General features: G+C 41.3%; 1 protein-coding gene across 2 annotated transcripts in view; it reads right to left on the bottom strand.

Moving 5' to 3' along the window:
* Positions 1–19,671, bottom strand: part of adgrv1 (adhesion G protein-coupled receptor V1) — a 76,152-nt gene that overhangs the window by 43,977 nt on the left and 12,504 nt on the right. For both annotated transcript variants that reach the window (XM_088424697.1, XM_088424698.1), the window contains exons 22-70: positions 19,406–19,650; positions 19,159–19,340; positions 18,580–19,078; positions 18,160–18,469; positions 17,862–18,071; positions 17,658–17,788; positions 17,266–17,365; positions 16,993–17,172; positions 16,708–16,871; positions 16,465–16,552; positions 16,293–16,316; positions 15,779–15,857; positions 15,554–15,692; positions 15,333–15,474; positions 14,987–15,252; positions 13,843–14,018; positions 13,606–13,733; positions 13,323–13,504; positions 12,971–13,117; positions 12,804–12,884; positions 12,452–12,716; positions 11,989–12,111; positions 11,643–11,865; positions 11,348–11,552; positions 11,107–11,253; positions 9,915–10,170; positions 9,336–9,538; positions 9,060–9,236; positions 8,767–8,949; positions 8,525–8,704; positions 8,193–8,354; positions 7,343–7,466; positions 7,113–7,236; positions 6,859–6,997; positions 6,213–6,398; positions 5,729–5,964; positions 5,400–5,548; positions 5,127–5,325; positions 4,833–5,052; positions 4,521–4,760; positions 4,127–4,276; positions 3,805–4,025; positions 3,452–3,731; positions 3,220–3,363; positions 2,930–3,101; positions 1,847–1,988; positions 1,105–1,673; positions 761–1,024; positions 373–490 (exon numbers count right to left, since the gene is read on the bottom strand). In XM_088424697.1, coding sequence (XP_088280823.1) covers positions 373–490; positions 761–1,024; positions 1,105–1,673; positions 1,847–1,988; positions 2,930–3,101; positions 3,220–3,363; positions 3,452–3,731; positions 3,805–4,025; positions 4,127–4,276; positions 4,521–4,760; positions 4,833–5,052; positions 5,127–5,325; positions 5,400–5,548; positions 5,729–5,964; positions 6,213–6,398; positions 6,859–6,997; positions 7,113–7,236; positions 7,343–7,466; positions 8,193–8,354; positions 8,525–8,704; positions 8,767–8,949; positions 9,060–9,236; positions 9,336–9,538; positions 9,915–10,170; positions 11,107–11,253; positions 11,348–11,552; positions 11,643–11,865; positions 11,989–12,111; positions 12,452–12,716; positions 12,804–12,884; positions 12,971–13,117; positions 13,323–13,504; positions 13,606–13,733; positions 13,843–14,018; positions 14,987–15,252; positions 15,333–15,474; positions 15,554–15,692; positions 15,779–15,857; positions 16,293–16,316; positions 16,465–16,552; positions 16,708–16,871; positions 16,993–17,172; positions 17,266–17,365; positions 17,658–17,788; positions 17,862–18,071; positions 18,160–18,469; positions 18,580–19,078; positions 19,159–19,340; positions 19,406–19,650 — 9,274 coding nt within the window. The remainder of the gene's footprint in view (positions 1–372; positions 491–760; positions 1,025–1,104; positions 1,674–1,846; positions 1,989–2,929; positions 3,102–3,219; positions 3,364–3,451; positions 3,732–3,804; positions 4,026–4,126; positions 4,277–4,520; positions 4,761–4,832; positions 5,053–5,126; positions 5,326–5,399; positions 5,549–5,728; positions 5,965–6,212; positions 6,399–6,858; positions 6,998–7,112; positions 7,237–7,342; positions 7,467–8,192; positions 8,355–8,524; positions 8,705–8,766; positions 8,950–9,059; positions 9,237–9,335; positions 9,539–9,914; positions 10,171–11,106; positions 11,254–11,347; positions 11,553–11,642; positions 11,866–11,988; positions 12,112–12,451; positions 12,717–12,803; positions 12,885–12,970; positions 13,118–13,322; positions 13,505–13,605; positions 13,734–13,842; positions 14,019–14,986; positions 15,253–15,332; positions 15,475–15,553; positions 15,693–15,778; positions 15,858–16,292; positions 16,317–16,464; positions 16,553–16,707; positions 16,872–16,992; positions 17,173–17,265; positions 17,366–17,657; positions 17,789–17,861; positions 18,072–18,159; positions 18,470–18,579; positions 19,079–19,158; positions 19,341–19,405; positions 19,651–19,671) is intronic.

Genomic DNA, 19,671 nt, shown 5'->3' with positions numbered 1-19,671 from the left:
CCATGGCACACCTGACTCCATCTCACAGAACTCTACTGTGCTGCCCTCTAAATAATAAACCCTGATTTCCCTACTTATTTCTTTTGTTTTTTTGCCATGGTTTAACAACATTTCCTTGCCCAAAAGTGACAGATGCACAGGTAACAATATCAATGAGATCTAGAAGGCATTTGTGAACTGAGCAGATATAAAGCGAAACTCCAGTCAGGTAAAACAAAATCAACTTGAGACAGAATTAATAGCTGCAGCAACTTATTGTCAATTAAATTACTCCACAGCACCAAGTAAATACTGTAAGTAAAGAAATGATGCTACAGCAAACATTGCTATAACTCTAGAAAATGAACAGTCACACTGGTGCAAAGAGATTACCTGTTTTCCTGCCTCTGAACAAATAACTGAACAGTTTTGTTCACTGAATCTTCTTCCAGAACGAGGCCCACTAGTGAATTGTGACTGAAGCCTACTATGCCGTTATGGAAGTCACTCCCTGTTATGTGTGAAGAGAAGAAATTAATAATAGTATTCATAATAATGATGACGATTATAGTAATGACCTATCAGTCATGTTCTGGAGGGTGACCATTGTATTGAGAGGTCATGTGATGCAGTCCAAAATAAGTCCTGGCGATTAGCTCAGAAGTCAAACAATGAATTAGACACAGAACAGAGCACATTGTACAAGCTAGAAACACTTGCATCAACTAGCTGCCTTTCTTTTTCAATGTACAATCAAAATGAGCACATTTGATAAGCTTACCAAGGATGGTGATCTTGGAAAAGGCCCCGAAGCCCTGGTGTTGACTGTCAGTGATCTGTGCGCCACCTTCAGGGTCGCTGAGATAGACAAAAAACACCTCCTGTCCTTCTGGTTCGGAGTCATCCAGGATGAAAAGTGTCACCTCAGTCTCATTCTGACCAGCCGGCAAGTACGCAAAGCTAGAATCCAAGTGGAAGTCTTGATTCTCTTTCGCTAGAGGCCAAGCAGGCTCGAGCGTGAAAGGAAATGGTTTGGTGCTTCCGTCTGGAGAACATCAAAAGAATGCAGATGAATCCAAAATTTTAATGAGAAAAATGATCACTGAGTCAATTAAAGTACAGTACCTCCATATGCTTGAATCTTAACTCGTACGTCTCCAGCCACACTGTCTGACCTGCGCACCCTGAGGAGAACCCTTCTATCTTGCTGGGTGTCTCCATTCGTGTCCTCGGGTACTTGCACTAGTCCAGGACCTATACTTAGCACCCCACTTTTCACATCACTTGCCAAGATGGTGATAGTTGCCAGACTGTGTGGTGGGTTCATTCGAGGAAAAACCTCAGTCCAAACAAAGTTTGGAGTAAGAACTTCCACATGAGTAAGGTTGACGTAAAAGTATTCATCAGGCTCTGAGAGGGAGTCATCCAGGATTGACAGCTGGAGGGAACTGTTGGTTTGGCGAGGAGAGTCAAAAGCCAAATGGCCCTCTGGCACAGAGATGAAATCTACTTCTGCAGTTGCGCTGCCTGCTATAGTTGCGTAGGACACGCGAGTTCTGTTGCTACGAGAACCGTAGAGCCTCTGGACATACAGAATTATAGTCTGAATGTCTTCTTCAATGACCAGCTGGCGGGATTCAGGAGAAAACTGGTAGACTCCCAGGGGCTCTACTTCTGCCAAAGTGAATCCGGACCTGTGCAGACACAGCAATGCTTTTGATTTAGTTAACTTTCGATGTGTATTTTACAATTCATTACAAGAGCACGTTGATTGTCATTTTTGCTTTAAATTTTGACCTTGGTGACATTTGGATTTTCTTGCATAGGTAAGACACGGGCAAGTCCCACTCAGCTGTGAAAGTCTTACCGGAGCTTGAAATGGCTGCCTGCAGCAGAGCCAGAGGTGGCGCCGTTGAGGTACAGCGCCTGTGCTGTTGGCTCAGTTGCATCAGCCACAGCTGTCAGATGTATCAGTTTTGACCTCTCTCCATGTAAAAAGGCCAGCGAACCTGAACGTGAGAAATAAGTACATTTCGGATATCATATCAAATGTCGTATTCTTGTGCCTAAGTTAGGGCAGAACAATAATGGAAAATAGAGACATTTCTTCTAAAAATTGCAATTGCAATATTTTTTTTTTTATATAAAGGAACAGTCAATTCGTGTATTTGTGTATTACAATTAACAATATCATATCTATTATCGATAATATACAATTTATTTGTTCTTCACAATTGCATGTTTTACCTACCAAATGCTTTGACATGCAATCTTGTGGGCATTTAACATGACAACTGCCACACAAGTGTGATACCAGCATATTACTGCATGGACACTACTTTACATCAATAAAAAAGCCAAACTAACTAAAGTGCAGGTAATAAAAGTAATGCAAACAAATATGTGGCTTTACCATTTACACAGCTTCAACTTTTCATGTTGCATTAAGCATGATGACAAACAATGAATTAAAATGCAACTTATCCACATTAATAAATAAACACAATGCACATAGCCTATTTATGAAAATAAAACCATTTTCCATTCAGTAAAATCACACACTGAGGTGTAAGGAAAGTAAGATTACGAAAGTAAGGTACTTGCTCGTACTTTTCAAATGCCAAAAACCAGGTGCATGTTTAGCGCCATCTTATCGATTAATGACAAGCAAGAATAATTTCATCTGTCTTGATTTGATGATCATATATATTAATCATACACTCCCCACTTTCCCAGGCGCAGATCACGACTGCAGCACGATCATGTTTTTTTGTTTTTTAATAAACATGTGAGGCAAAAAAGAGCAAACATGCTCGATACATGCCTTAAGTCCCCCCCCCCCCCAACTGATCATTTCAACAGCACGTTTTGTTATTAGCTAATCGCATAATGACATCGCAATGAAGTTGCCCTAATCGAAGTTATCCACACACAGCTCTAAATTTGTTACCTGAATTTGGCTTGATCGTTCCGATTCTAAAACCAGGTGGAGACTGTCCAGTAGGATACCCTGCTCTCCATTGGACGTTGATATCCCCAAACAACCCGGTCCGTGTCACCTTTGCCTCGCATTTACCTGTATCAACGTCTGGGACAAATAAACTCAGGGAGGCGAAACCTACCTGCAGAGCATACATGAAACAGACAAATCAGACTGCATATTTCCATCTGCAATAAATGGGAGCCCTATTATAAGCATAGTATAGGTGAAGAATTTTTTGTCATAAAGGTGATGATAACCTCTGAGCTAGCAGCTTCCTCTGGTACGGCCACCATAGCAACAGAGGATTCGTGATTGAGGAGGGGTGGTGTGCCAAGTAAAGGACTGATCATTCTTACATTGGTTAGCTCTACTCTGAAACTCCCACCATACGACAAAAATGCCTGCCAAAGAAAAAGTAGTCAAATGAAATGAGCTTCAACTGTGTTTCGTCTAGATTTTGCATAAATCGTAATGTTTTCCAATTCATACCTGGCTGCTGATGTGTACTGTGACCGTACGGAACAACTGTCCCTCAGTAAACAGCAGTTGTCCTTCAGCTTGTCCTTCTACGAACATGTCCATGTCCATCCCTTCTTCTGTCCCACCACTGATCCTGTAGCCCAAACTGACATTGCCAAACAGTCCTGCGAGCCGAGTCGCATTCATAACCAGAACTCTGCGGACCTCCGCCCCTGACCCCACCACAAACAAAGACTGCTGCTCAGGATTCAAGGAGAAGACGCCGTGGGGGTCATCATTCGCATGTACCCTAGAGGATGAAAGAGAAAGATTATAATTGATTCAAAATGTGATTTTTAACCCTGAAAATCAGTAGAACCTACCTAATGTTTGTCTGTAAAAAGATTGAATTGGCATTCAGGGTAGCACCACCCTCCACTGCTGTCAGTTGAACAGTGTAGAGCTCCTCCAATTCTGGCACAGTGTCAGGCCTCAAGCTAACAACTATTTCAGCCTCGCGCTGGCCTTCCATGAATAGAACAGAGCCAGAAAATTCCAAAAAGTCTATAGCTTTGTCAAAGTCAGAGAGGATTTGCCATTGAACCTGAAAAATGAAATCAGTGTTTCATGGAGTGCATGCATTTAGGTATCTATCATAGCTTAGCAATGCCAAATTTGAAGTTGAAGCATTAAACTGGGTTCTACCGTAATGTTTCCCATGGCACCCTCTCGGCGTGTTACGCCCAAGGAGATGTTTAACAGACCCTCTGCTGCTGTGGGCTCATTATAGGCATGTTCCAGAAGTGCTTCTTCTGTAAATTGAACTATGCCATTTGGGTCACCAAATTTTTCAATCTAGAAGCAAAAATCATAACTCATTCAAGTAAATACTTGAAAAAATAGATATAAAATAGATATAAATACATGGGATTGAATATCTGAACTCTTAAAAAAAAAAGAACATAAAAATATGTCTATAGAATTGAATGAGCAGTTTTTCGAGTTAAATCAGATGCAGTTTTGAGAATTTCTAATTTGCTCGTCATGTGTTGCTCCGGTACAAGTCACAAGTCACAAGTAATTTAAAAAATCAAAGTACCTTCAGTGTTATGGATCCAGCCTGAGGATCAATGTCCACATCCCCAGAGAGAAGGCTAAGCTCTATGACAAAGTTTTCCGCCACCTCCACTTCACCATGGGGGAGGATCCGAAGTGCAATTATGCGTGTGCCTCCCTCCCCATCATTGAAGAAAAAAGATCCATTCAAAGGCTCTCGAATGTCTGTATTTGACGGAAGGAGACGCTCTCTGCTATTGGGACCAAGGACAATCCAAGCAACCTAAGTATTGAAGATAAAAACACAAGCATAGTTCAGAACTAGCTCATGAGATGGCAGATGCTTTTGTGGTACCGTTGCATTGCCCAAAAGGCTTGCCGTCCTCTCCAAGACAAGTGTGAGTGTTCGAGTGTCATTTGGGTTGTCGATGGTGATGAGGCTTTCGTTGAGGAACCGCACCACGCCACCTGGAGAGTCGTTCTTGTTGATGGTCACCCTAGCGACTTGGTGAGACCCCAGTACTGCTCCCCCCGTGGTTCCAACCAGCAGGATCTCGAAGATCTCTGCGGGTTCGCTATTGCAGATCATTTCGGACATCAGTGATTATGAATAAATAACCTCATCTTTAACGCTCCATGTGGCTCTCACCTTTCCATGTCATCTAAAATTGTAACATTAACAGCACCGGTTTGCTGGCCCTCCACGAACGTCACTGAGCCGTCGTTTGCAATATAATCAAGTCCAGGAGTTGCACTTAGGCCTTTGGAAACGTACTCCACGGACACCGTTCCAAATGAACCCGCTGCCCTCAATACTGGGATCAACAAAGTGCCTGTGTCCTCCTCAACTGACGGCGGCACAAAAAAATTGAAAATTGGACTCAGACACTCAGGTCTTTAAGGCAACTTGATTTTGTCTCACCTGAGATGTTTATGTGGTCATGCCCGAATTCTATGATGCCTTCAGCGTTGTCATTCATCAGTATTACGACAGTTAGAGAAGAAATTTCACCTATGGCTGGTGGCTGGTCCAGTTGGAGACCTGACTCGTTGGCTGTGTAATCAACACCACTGACCAACAGGAGGAGACAAAGATTATAAAATCATTTGCACAAAGTCCTATAAACGCAATGCAGGACTGGACATAAATTGAAAACTTCAGGGAACGTGTAACGTATCGTGAAGAGGTAAAACAACCTCATATTGATTTTCTTGTATAATTACATAATTGGACGTATTTTTTCTTTGTACCTGACATTGAGCAGCTCCACATCAGTAATGTTGAAGTAGAACATCTCAGGCCCCTCTGGAAGACTGTCGTCAAGGATACACACCGAAACTTGTTGTGATGTCAGACCCGGAGTGAAGAGCAGGCGTCCCGAAGCAGAAGCAAAGTCCTCGCCGCTAACTGCTGTGTTGCCTGAGGTCTGGTAGGTGACCCACACGCTTCTTAAACTGCCCAAAGTACGACTGATAGTCACGTTCACCTGAAGGAAAATATTAAGGGGTGTGTGTTTACCAACTTTGGGAACCAAGTGCTATAAAGTGAATTTGAACTTCATTAACAGAATGACAAAGCACTTAGTGAACAGACGTATTTTTTCCCCAATGAATTAATTGTAGTGTGTGTTGGTAGTGGTGGCGTAGAGAAACCAAAATGGAGCAAACCAGGCGAATGACATAGGTTAAAATTTTTAAAAATGATTTTCATACTATACCTACAGCATGTACTTACTTTTTCCTGTCCCTCAATTGCACTTATTTGCTTCTGAGTGAACGAGAACATGCCGTAAGGGTTGTCGCTGGCTGCCATGGTTATTTTGGCATGTTGTGCAGTGGGGCTGATTTCCAGTCCTGGGGTCATGGACGTTAACGTTAATTGGAAATTGCGACGTTCCTCGGGAAAGGAGTCATCAACAGCCTGGAATTGCAATAAAAAGCACACAAACGTATGTAGTATAGGTGATGAGGTTATACTATCAATCTCTTGTCTTATCCACATGGCGTCACGAAGGTCACAGGCGTCTTGGTGCCTATCCCAAATGTCTTCAGAAAGTAGGCGGGGTACAGCCTGAACTGGTTGCCACAGAGAGCACACAGAGACAAACAACCATTCACGCTCGCAAACACTCCTAGGGGCAATTCGGAGCATCCACTATACATTCCATGCATGTTTTGAGGAATGTGGAAGAAAAATGGAGTACCCGGAAAAAAAAAAAAACACGGAGCACGGAGAGAACATGCAAAGTCCACAGGGGGAAGGCTGGAGCCGGAAGCGAAACAGCGACCTCTGCACTGTCAGGCAGACGCGCTAACCACACTGCCACCAAGGTTGTTCTGTTCACCAGGAAATAAATTCGATATTCCACATTGGTCAGTACCTTCAGAATGAAAGAAGCAGAAGATTGCTGGTCTTTCATAGTTACTGAGCCAGAGATTTCTGTGAATTCAGCAACCAAAGCAGGAGTGATACTCCACTGCACCTGAACTTCACCAAACACACCTGGCCCTCGGAGAAGGCTGAAAAATAATTAAAAAAAAAACAACAAAAAAAAACATCAAAATCATTTCCTCACATTAAATTCTGAATAAAAACATAATAAAATGTCTTCTCTTCCCGTTATCTTCAACTCACTTGACAACAGCACTGCCATCATAAAGACCTTCAGGTTCTCCGATGAAAATACTCTTTGAGGAATGTGCCAGCCCTACGATTCCCAGGGCAGCCTCGTCTGCCATGATACTGATGGTTGCCAAACCTGGATTATAAATAACATGAGAAAGGAGGAGAATTTATATTGAGGAAAGGGCAAAACTCCAAAAATGTTATTCATTCTATCTCCGAAGGATTACTGCTGTATGTACCATTTGAGGGGTCAATGACAGCAAGGCCGTCACTTGCAGGAAAAAGCTTGACAGTGAAGGCTTCATCTCCTTCCAGTACACTGTCAGCAAGAGCTCTTATCACAAACATCTTCATTGATTCTGTCTGGAAAGTCAAGAAAACAGCTAAATTGCATCTCTCATTAAAAACAAACAAACACATTAATTTAATAATTAATTAAAGAATCCTAATGATCAGCTTTTTGTCTTTTTGTAAATGTGCAGTCAAACTTCAAATTTAGTGAAGAGTCATCAGCAGAGACAAAGATGGGGGTTTAAATAGCTTACTAAAAAAGAAAAAAAATAATCAAGCACTTTGCAACACAGTGTTAAAACACCGTATTAATTCTTTGGGATCCCATCTCAGATCAAAATGCCCTACTTAAATTATATCTAGCTGGTGTTGCAAACATGGCTGGGGGGTGGTTCTGATGGGCATAAGTAAACCTAGAAGACAAATTTTGAGAATTGTTTTTGTGAGAAGACAAAGAAAAAATGCCTATGAAGACAAACTTGGCAGTTTTGATCAACAGTTGTAGTTTACAAGAAACAAATCATATTAAATAATCTAAGAAACCTATTACAAAAGTCTTTGAGATTAAATATTATTTCTCTATTTGATGATTTTACATTGATTCCAAAATTATACTCAACTGAATATTGGTTACCAGCTTTGAAGAATATACTGTAGTTGTTGAACAGTTGTTGCCATGAATTAACAAAACATTTTTTGTTTCCTCATTAGATTATGGATACAAAATAATTCCCATGGAAAGTGTCCAATTTAGTATATTCTGGAATTTTGCAACGCTGTTATATATTCAGGTTGTACCTCTGTGAAGACAATAGTCCCGTTGAGAGGTGAAAGGTCATGAACTGCTTTTCCTTCCAGCTGCCACAATAGTGTCACAGCCCCCTCGCCTCCACTGCGCAGTACTGCTAATTGAGCGACGGCAGCGGGATCATCAACAAACTCTGGCTCACGCACAGTCACCTTGGGGAGAATGTAAGTTTCGTGACTTTATCTTAAAATTAAACATCATATGTACACTGTCTATAAATTGTCATGATATTTAACAAAAACTTCCAAGTGAATAGATTAGAGGTCATGGACAACAAGCGCAACTATAGATATTGTTTCAGTGAATCAGCTTGTGCTTGCACCTCAAGCTGTTGGAATCCAAATCGTCCTAGAGGTGAATCATTGGCCGGAATGCTGACAGTAACTGAGGTCATATCTCCTAGTCGGGCGTCACCAGTCACCCACAACAAAGTTACTTTGAACTGCTCCAAAGCCTCCACGAGGTCCTCATCCAAGATGGTGATAGCAATTACAGCTTTTCGCTGGAAGAAAGGAGCCATTAGGGACTTGTCCAAATGGGTACTATTTGAGAAGATGGACGTACCTGCCCATCTTGGAAGGTGATGTTACCAGAAGACGGGCTGAAATCATTAATATCAGCAGTCAGTGGCTGAGCCTCCCAATAGGCAAGCAGTCTTCCAATTGCACCGGCAAGTCGCACCACTGTCAGGTTGAAAATGTTGTCGGAAGCTGGCATCTCATAAGCAACCATAACTCCAGGACTGTCCTAAAGTCGGATTATAAAATGATTTTTTTTTTTTTTTTGTTACCAGTAATTACGTTGTCTCTTCAGATTTTGTGTTTGAATCTTTTAGCGGGATCGAACCCCGCACTTACTTCTGGTGGAAGAAACTGCAAGATTCCTCGAGGGTCATCGTTTTCCTGAATGGTTACTTCAGCTACTTCCATGCCAGGTCTTTTGACAGAGGGCTGGCCTGTCCCAGCTAGTCTATTAACTAGCTCCACACTGGTGATATTTACCAGGAAACTTTCTGACAGTTCTGGTATGTCATCCTTAAAAAATAAAAATTATGCAAGAGGACAAACATATATTTTTTAAGATATTGCAAAGTACTTTTTCTCCCCTTCTATAACGCAATAATTCATTCTTACTGGAAGTATTGTGATGGTCACAAGGGCCACAGTTGCTCCTCCTGTCATAATAAGAGTGTCATTTTTGGCGATGTAGTCCTGATCTGCTGAGGCCTGGTTGGATGGAGGGTGATACAAAGCTGGCCTGGTCTCATAATGTATTAGCAGCTCACCAGAGGAGCCGTGCTCCCGTACAATGGACAAAGTCAGATTGACTGGAAAACCTGCAAGTTTGGGGGAAAAAAAAGTTGTTCAACTGAACTATTAAACACGGGAGAAGTTCCATGGATGAAGGCGGGCAAAATGTGAAACATTAAACGACTCTTTTGATATGTTTCAGACTAATCTGACAGCTTTCCCGGTTCCCAGATGGATTAAGAAAAACCTTGGATTAATTTTATCCTGGAAATGCTGAAAGAACTTTTACAGTAAGTCTCAAAGTGTTTTTTCCCCACAGTAACCACGTCTTAAACAATATAATCAGATTACTTGTTAGAGAACACATAACATTGTCAAACTGCCTGCTGGATAGTGGCAAAGTCTAAATATCTACACAGAAAAAAAAAAGATTTTGTCCTTCGTGACTGGACAAATACTTACCCAGTGGTTCTTGTGTTAGAGTAATCTGAGAGTCCAAATGCCATCCAATGACTCCATAGGGGGAACCATTTGGGAGGATGGTGAGGAACGCTTGCGCCCGCATATTGTCAATGACAGCAGCTTGTTGTACTTCCTGCAGCTCCACTGTGGTCACATCCATGAGGGTGATAGTAACGCTCTCCCTCAGTTCTGCAATGCCATCCGCTAGCACAGTCAGTGGAATGATGGCAACCGACTGACCCTCTGAAAATGTAACCTATGAGTATAGTAGTATAGTCAGTTCCTAATTTGTTGCTTTGCAGTTGTTGATTTAATATAGGATAACAAAAATTAGATCGCTGTCAATATAGGAGGGTATTTGTATGAAAACATTTTCTAGTCCATGAACACAAAACAAAACAAAAAATTAGCAACTGAGAACTATAGTGTGCTAACTCCCGTTTTCTTATTTTGCAGAAGAGTAATTTATGGCAAAAGTAAAATATGCTGGAATTATTTTTCATTGATTTAGATGACATAATTGAGCCTATTGCTAATTTTTACATGCATTAGGATCTTCCTCAGATGTCAGCATTTTGCCAAATTAAATCTTAAATAAGTTTAATACAATTCATGATTATATGAATCATCATAATAATATACGGTAAAATACTTATGATGGTTTGTGTAATAAAATGTTTAGTGCAACGGCAGTCTGAGTCCAAACAATTGTCAATTAGCACAAATACTTAAATTATTTCATTAAAGATTACAGTCATTAAAATTAATTTATTTCCCTTACTAAAGCTAATGGACCTATGTACATGCAAATAGAAAAGCTAAAGCAGTTTTGTACATGCACCCAACTAAATTATTACTTAATTTCGTTTATCAATCTCTGAAAAATTGTCTGGAATGTTTTTGAGGTAAATGAAAGTGGTTATATGGGTGTGGTCATGAGTTAGCCAAGTGTTGCATGGAAAATTAGGAAAAGATTTAAGATCCTCAAATATGTCCAAATTTGAACTGAATTTACATTTTGCGCTTAAAATTAAATGATGAAAATTGTAAAAGAAGCTTTTAGTTCTTAGTGGCTCAAGAGGCAATGCATTCTGATTTCAGTGTGCAAACTAGCTCAATGTCTGCCGTCCGAACCCAAACCTCCAAAGTACAAAATATGATGCATCAGCATTACTGAGGGTCATTCACGCACCACCCCAGAAGTGGGATAAATGTCCGCTAGACTCCCACTGGCAGTCCAGTGAACGGTCAGGCGGCCAAATGTCCCCCTTCTTCTTTCCACGGTGAGTGAGATCTGATGATTCTGCTCCAATTCCTCAACATCCACAGAGAGAGAATTCTGGAAAGCACATCAGTACATTAGAAAAAAAAAAAAAACATACAACAAATGTGACAACGACTGGTATTTGACAGCATAATGTTTGTTATCTTGCCTGTGCAAATCCAACCACTCCATGGGCGTTGTCATTGCTTGGAATCTTAACGGTCACCTGACCCCCAAATCCAATCTCCGCCCCACCCTTTGGATTCTTCAGGCGAATCTGAAAGTACTCCCGCTCTTCAGGAATATCATCATCTATGACATTCACCGCAATCTGTAGCTCGCTGTCACCAGGTAGGAAATGCAACTCGCCAAAACTGGAATGAAAGACGACAATACAATAGTTTTGTAGAACTGAACTACACTTTGCAGCCAGAGTTGCAATATGACAACACACACGGCAATACCTGGGTATGGCATCTGACTGGTTGGAAACTGAAGTTAACAGATAAAGTCTGGAGCGGTTCTCCTCCGAAGAAGCCAAGATAGTCTTGGTAATGTTAAGAGACGGAAGTTTCAAGGAGAAGAATTTTATCGCTGGGGGGGCCTTCAGAATGATGGCGAACAGATTGGTATCAGACCTCCAGGAGTAGAGTGATGAGCTATTTCGACCAGCCAGCATAATGTAAACTGGAAGAGAGAAATGAACCACATCACAACTCACAGACCTGTAACATTATACGGTGCACCGTCACAACATTAAGGATTTATATCAGTAAACTGCCATCTTGTACTTTTCAGGACAGCGCTTACCGAGTTCAGCGGGATCAGTGAATGGATGAATTGAGGTGAGGCCTGGATGTGTAATGGACTGCAGAAACTCAGGTGAAGGATGCCCTAATCTCCACAGGAGTACCTCACAGGAAGGAAGGACACCTGAAAAAAATGAAAGATATTCAATATACAGTATATATCACTTCATTTATGTAGAATTATGGACATGTTTGTCCGAGATCCCAAGTCAGACAATTTGTGAGGCACCGGATGCCCTTCATAATCCGGCATGGGAAAACATAAAAAAGCTCTTTGTCAGATCGTGTAACACTGCCCATAAAACCTTTACCACTTTACGTGTAATATCCAAACGGGCATCAAACTACTGGACAATTCTTAGAGTAGAATGGCAGAAATACTGTACACAAACTTGCTCAATAATCAAAACTCAAGGTCTTTGTTCTTGGATATTGTTAGTTCACCAGAACAAAAGGCACATCACCTTGAAGAAGCACCAAGAAAAGTGTGTCCTCTGCTCTTGTCCGGGCTGTTTCCACTTGTCTGACTTTGCCTGCAATAGGAAGGGGCTGTGGATCCCCAAATCTCTGGTCGGCCCAGCGAAGGAGGAGGCAGCTGCTCCTCTCACTGTTTAAGCAAACTGCTAAATAAAAAGTTTCTGTGTGGGTGAATGGAGTCACACTAACAATATCTTCTTGAAAGTCAAGCGTCTGCAAGAGTGTGAAGGAGCCGCTGGTCCAAATAAAAATCTGCATTTTGCAAAAAAAAAAAAATGTCTTCAATAACTTTTACAGAATGATGGGATGACTGGAACAAATCAGAACAATTGACATCACCTGACTTGATGCTATGAGAAAATCTTTGCCATCAATTGAGAAGTGCTTCACTTCCAGAGCATCAACGCCTATGGTTTGTTCCTAACAACAAAAGAGAGATGAAGACCACAAAACTCAAAACAAATATGCGGTGAATGATGAAAAAAAGCAACGGGTGTTGTACTGACCAAGGAGACATTGAGGTCCATGTGTACTTTTAAGATGCTGAGGTTTGCAGCAGTGGTGAAAGGCGCGCCACCATGTGTGATGGCAATGTAGCTGGTGTTTTTAAGAGCAAACCCAACACAGTGACATGGATCCTGAATTCTAGCAGACTGGAAAGCCAGAAGAGAGGGTTATGTAAATATAATGTGTCCCGAAAATGGCAAGAACATTTTTTTTTAATTTGTTTTCAGGTATCATTGAGACAGATTGTAGACCATCAGGATTTGAGAGCTTAAAATTGGCAGTCTGTCCGATCATTGAAACAAAATAGAAAAAAAGGGTATGGTTTTGGAATACCCTCTGTTTGTAATTTACCTCAACAGGCACAAAGACTCCTTGCCATTGATAGAGAGTGGCCAATGTGTGGGAGAATCCCACAGCCGGACTCTTATCCAGTCTTACAGCAAGTATTGTCGGCATTCCAGGGACAGAGCACCACGTGGATGTTGGGCTGTCCTCGAAGCTCTGATACAAACCCAGTATCGGGAGAGGGCCCTCTTCAAGACACAATTAGACAAGAATGAATTATATTGACTTTTTCCAAAAAGGGTGATTGTGGTGATTGTGGACTCTGGATGCAAATATTCATTGGATTCACCTAAAGCAACAGCTGTATCAGACTGTGTCTCCCACTCCACACTGACAGTGGACTCCAGTCCATTGCTGCGAGACACGGTGAGAAAGATGGGCCCACCTCCTTCATTTGTCACCACTTCTGTGCTACCTCTGCACAGGAAACAAAAATGTAGTTTTTATGCCACTACACAATTGGCCATCCTGTGGCATAACTAAACTAAAATGTTTGAAGGAATTTGTGATTGAATTTGTTTCCAACCTATCGAGAGTGGGTCCAATACGGAACAGGCCAGATGGAGCAAGGTTCTCTAAGATGGTGATGACAACATGTAGTTGGTCACCTAGACGTGCGCCGTCGGTTGGGTTCGACAGGCTCACTGTAAACGTTTCATTCACTTCAGGCTCAGCGTCCAGCAATGCTCGGATCTCCAACATCTGGAACAAAACACAGGAAACCTCGTTTTAAAGCTATATTAGAATTATTTAGCCATTTTCAACACTGACAATGTCATATTTTGTCTATGAGTAATTTAATAACTATATTACTTCATATGTACAAATAAAACTTTTAAAATCACAATTTCCACTTACTGTCGACTGAAAATGTCATCACATCTGCTCAAGGCACGGGTAACAACCATTGACAGCTCACCTGTTTTCTGGGTTTGGTTATCTGACATTTGCAAACTGAGCCGTGATTGGACTTACCTGAGCACGGTACATTTTATATTCATTTTTGGTCGACAGCAAGTGGCAAAATGTGTTTTAAAGGTATAAATTGGCCACAAAAAATAATTTAGTAAATTCAGTATAGACAAAATATTCATTGACCTATTACTGCTGAAAATGGCTGAATAGGTTTAGTATCAATCTAAGAGTTTTAAGAATCGGATTCAGGAAAATTAAGTAACCCATGTGATGTGATCGCAAAAACAAGAGTTTTAAAAGCGGAACCAAAATAAGTCATGCTGGCATTTTTTTTTTTTCAAACTACGGTTGTATGTCAAGGATTCCAAAAAAATCTACATCACATACCGTATGTATATAATGTAGCAAAATATTAGCGCCACAAAAACCCTGACAGCGTGTACCTTTTTTTCTAACCCTATACACGCCTGAAGCTCATCATAATGTCAGAATTTTATCATTACTGTAACACAACACACGACAACGTTCCAATGTCACATTTTAATTTAGTCAATGCATTAAGAGTAAGAATTTCACAGGGTGGTTTTGTGCTATACATGTGACAAAAAATATCTTTGAATCTTGCATATTTGACACAAAAAGTACATTAAGTACAGTTGCATCTTTAATTTTAGTTAATGTATAACTTTTTCCCTGAAAAGAGGTTAAACAGGCTGCAATTGTTTCGGTCTAAAACTACTATTAATTCTCCTCACCTTAAACCTAACGCCATCCTCGAGCACCACAAAACCTTGAGCTGGCATGAGATCATCATTGGCAAGGCTGCCATTTGCATCCGTTATGGTAAACTGAACAGTCACGGTACCGAACGTGCCTTCCTCTGGGTTCCGAACCACATAAAGTGTGGCCACGCTCTGGCTGAGTCCCAACTCAGATGTGGGCTCCTTCAGTAAGAATGTCTTGCTGGTGTTAAAAGACAAGACGCCGTGTCCATCGTCGCTCGCCAGGATGGTCACAGTGGCTGAAATACAAATAAAGCAAAGCAATAAAAGATCAAAAGAGGCTTTGGCCACTGTCCCTCAGGGGGACTATATGACTAACCTGTGGTATTGGTGCCAAGTTCAAGACCGGGTGATGGATTGGACAGTATCAACTGGAATCGTTCAGCACCCTCCGGAATGATGTCGTCAATGATCTGCACTTCCACAAACTTGTGCTTTTCCCCGTTGACAAAATGGAGCACCTAAGTGGACCGAAGGTTTACATAGTCTGAATATTTTACAGGAGAATCCATATCTTAGAAGGTGTTTGCATGATTTTACCGATTCACTGCCGTTATAGTCAAGGCCTTGTTGAGCTTCCAGGTTCTGAGCATAGAAGAAAAGAGAAACATTCCCATATGTGCCTTTGTTCCTATAGGCCACTAGGGTCAAAATCCCTAATGTTTCATTCACTTCAAACCTAGAAATCAAAAGATATTAGCATGAGTCTTTGTTTGGATTGGAACTTGAGCATGTCAGCATGAGACACATGCAGTGCTTTCTTACATGGTGTTTGTCCATTCAATAACTCCACGTATTCCATCATTGGCAGCGATGCTGACCTCTGCTACCAAACCTTGAGTGTCTACGGCACAGGATACATGATGAGGATTAATATGCATGATCATCTTATATAATCATTTCAAATTCTACTCTAGCATCATTGCACAACTGTGCAAACTCTAGAAGCGCTAAAAGGCATCTGAGCAGTCATATTTGACTTGGACTTCCCTTTGGTCATTCAATGACCAACTGATTGGAAAGCCAACTATGGTTTTGGTTTGGTTTGTTAATCTGCTTGCATCTAGACCACATAATTCCTCTTTGACGGAAAGCATCAATCTCTATCCAAACCACACGACCAATGCCATGTGTGGCTCTGACTTCTTCCATTCATAACCTCGACTATGGTAAGAATTAGGGTAGACCCAGTGGCAGTAAAAAGCCAGTGCACTCATTATAAAACCTACAGCAATTAAGGCTGTCTGAATGTTAAGATCTTTATACTACACCAAATTACCTGGTAATGTGCAATATGCGACTTCTACTCACACAGAGCAAAGTAGCGATTGTGAGAAAGTATAAAAAGAAAGTTATTCAGACAACATGTATAGTATACTCACGATCCATCAAAAATAATTTGTGGCAAAACAATTACAAGCTTAAAACCCAACAACAGAACAAATTCATACCGAGTTGAGGAACTGTGGCAAGAGTTGTTAGGAGTACTGCAGATGTAATGTTGACCAAGAAGTATTCCTGCAACTCTGGAATGTCATCCTGGAAACACAAACAAGTAGAAATGACTATATATAACTATATAATACTATATATATGACTATATAATACCTATTCTGTGTAACAAATGACAATGAGTTGCACATGTCCTTTTAACCTCAATAATAAGACTCAATATGAGGAAGGAGAGTCTTTACCTCCAGTATGCTGACCGGGATAGCCACAGAGGTCTGACCCTCCTGGAGAATCACAGAACCAGTTCCAGCCAAGAAGTCTTTTCCTGGGTCAGCAAGAGCACCTTCTGCCTGGGAGAGGTCCTCCAGGGACCCTTCGAGAATCTCATAGCTAACATTCACAGCTCCTGCGAAAAGAAATGTGAAGAATACAATCAACTTAATTACACAGAAAAAGGATAATACAATTTCACATCAAATAGTAACACATATTAAAACACATAACAATCTTAAAAAGAACAAACTGACCTGAAGCTCCAAACTCCCTGTTGATGTAGATATTTATGGTTTGCTCTCGCTCCTCAGTGGCCACCTTAAGGGATGATGGTGCGATGGTCAAAAGTCCGTATGGTTCGTCACTGGTGTCCACTGTTAACACCGCCATACTTCCCTGAACATCAAATGTGGCGTGGCCTGGCTCCGCAACACCTTCAACATGAAAATGGCATTCTGAATTGTCTTGCTGTTCTAGGTTTTGTAGAATAGTTTCACTCATAAATTTCCCATTTCAAAGAATGTTACCAAAAGATTGGATGTCGGTCAAGAAAATTTTGTATTCAGCTTGGTCCTCTGGTGTGACATCATCTAGAAGGTGGACAATAACGGTATCATTCAGCTGTCCCTGTAGGAGAAAATGTTGGTCAAACAAGTTCTTAAAAGATATTAAACCTAATTAGCCATTTTCTATGTTTAATTTGATAACTGCATATTTCATGTACAATTAATAATACATTTTTCCACTTGTTTTGACTGAAAATGACATCACAGTGCGCTCAAGTATCAGGTAACTACCAAAAATGTGTTTCTAAAAGTATCAATTGTACATGAAAATTACTTTAGTTAATAAATTGTAGACACTGCTGAGTGGTAAAATAAGCACATGAACATCTTACAAGATATGAGCAGTGTTTTACCTCATTAAAAAACAGTCTCCCTGAAGTGTGAGTGAAGGTCTGGTCAACAAGGGGACCTTGTATCACCCAATCCACTGTGACATTACCCAGACCTGGAGCAGTCCTCAAAACTAATAAGGACAATGTTTCGCCTATAAAAGCAACAAAAAAAATGTTTAGTATATGTAGAAACTATCTGTCATAGCATTACAACTGGTTACAAACCCTCTCTGGCGATGAGGGAACGGGATGTAGGATGGAATCCCACAATGCCAGCCACATTATCATTAGCCAGAATCACAATGTTGACAGTATCTGAACTGGGGAGGATACGACTTCCTCCCTCTGAATTAACAAGACCAATCATCAGGCTCTCGTTGTCTTCTGGTTCCGTATCGTCTCTGATTACAATCTCTACTGTCTTCTTCAGATCACCTGCAGACGCATTCCAAACAGACCGGTTTCAAAAGTAAAGTAAACATGTAAAATGTGTATTCTTGCAAATTAACGGGTGATACCCTACCATCAAAAACCAGAGTTCCCCCGGTTCCACTGAAGTCTCTATCTGGTGTGGCTCTTCCTCCAACAAACCTCCACTCTACAGTGACCACCCCCAAGTTGCCTCCTCTTCTTTCAATGACCAAAGGAACCGCCACCAACTGTTCTTCACGTACCTCAATGTACAGTCCATTATTGGTAGCATTGGGACTGGTGCTGTATATCAAAAATACGCCAAATGCATCGCCATTCAATCCTATGGTGACCACCGCTTTATCTGGCTGGCCAAGAGAGGGCTGGTTCCTCTGGTCTGCAGTCAAATTCATCAGCTGTACCTTCAAAATGACACAAGACAATACACTGCTATCCTGCAGACGGGTTGCACTAGATTTAAATTATTGTGTCAAAAACTACAATAAATCAGTAACACCATGATGTAAAATACCTTCAATATCTCTATGGCAAAGCTTTCATCCATTTCGGGGAATTTATCAGTCAAAATGAGCACAGTGAGGTTTGCTTCACCAAAGCCGTCCTCCATAAAGGCACTTTTGGTCGTCACAGAGATGTAGTCGCTCCCTGCTGTGGCCTGGCTGCTGAAGAGTACAGCAGCTGCAGTCATATTTTTCACATAGGTTGTGACCTGAGATGCTGTTTCAAGTCTGTCAGCCCCTGAAGTCACCCAAGTGCAGGAAGACGGGATTGTGTTTGAAGATAGGGAGAAGGCTTGGCAGGCACGTTCTCTCAGGCAAGCAGCAGCACAGGCAGCCAAAGAATCCGTCACACCACTGATGTTGAGTGACCCTTGCGGGGGTGTAGATGGAATTCCTGGTTTTGGGAAATCATAGTAGGTCAGCAGGTTCTGGCCCTCCGCCTGAGCTGAGTAGATGGGGTCGATCTCTGAGGTGCTGTACAGGATTTGCAAGCGGCCATAGAGCCCGCCACTGAAATTCAAGCAATTGGATGATTAAAAGGATAACATAAAAAAAAAGCAAACATGTCATGTATCAGTTTTTAAAGGTACCTTCTTTGGACAGTAATATTGGCACTGAAGACTCCTTCGAGTGGTTCTTGGATGCGGTAAACAGACTGCCCAAAGTAGACTGTCCCATATGGATTGTCGTTGGCAGGCACTTTAATGTTAACAGATGTTTCACCTCCAAGGTTTCCACCATTACTGGCACTGATGAGTTCAATCTTTATAATCTAACAATAGCAAATTTATTAAGGATTGAGTGCAAATATTTTAACGTGATTTATTTTTCTTTTACCTCAGTGATTTCAGGAACTTCATCTGCTAAGACCTCCAGTCGAAGCGTCTTTATGGTCTCTCCAGGAGCAAAGGTCACATCTCCCGACGTGGGTCTGATGTCCCCCACTGCTCTTTTACCATTGACAGTGGCCTGCCAATGGACTACCACTGTCCCAATTGTACCGGCCTTTCGTACTATTGGCAGTGCAACTTCAATGGAGTTAGATGCAGGTTCCTCTATGGTGACTGGAGCAGCATGAAAAACTGGGCAGGAAAAGTAAATGT

This window comes from Hippichthys cyanospilos, chromosome 1 (genome assembly GCF_059441005.1).
Source record: "Hippichthys cyanospilos isolate Australia breed blue-spotted pipefish chromosome 1, RoL_Hcya_1.0, whole genome shotgun sequence".
NCBI lineage: Eukaryota > Metazoa > Chordata > Actinopteri > Syngnathiformes > Syngnathidae > Hippichthys > Hippichthys cyanospilos.
The sequence above is the reverse complement of the archived record's forward strand: the minus strand, read 5'-3'. Positions and strand labels throughout refer to the sequence as shown.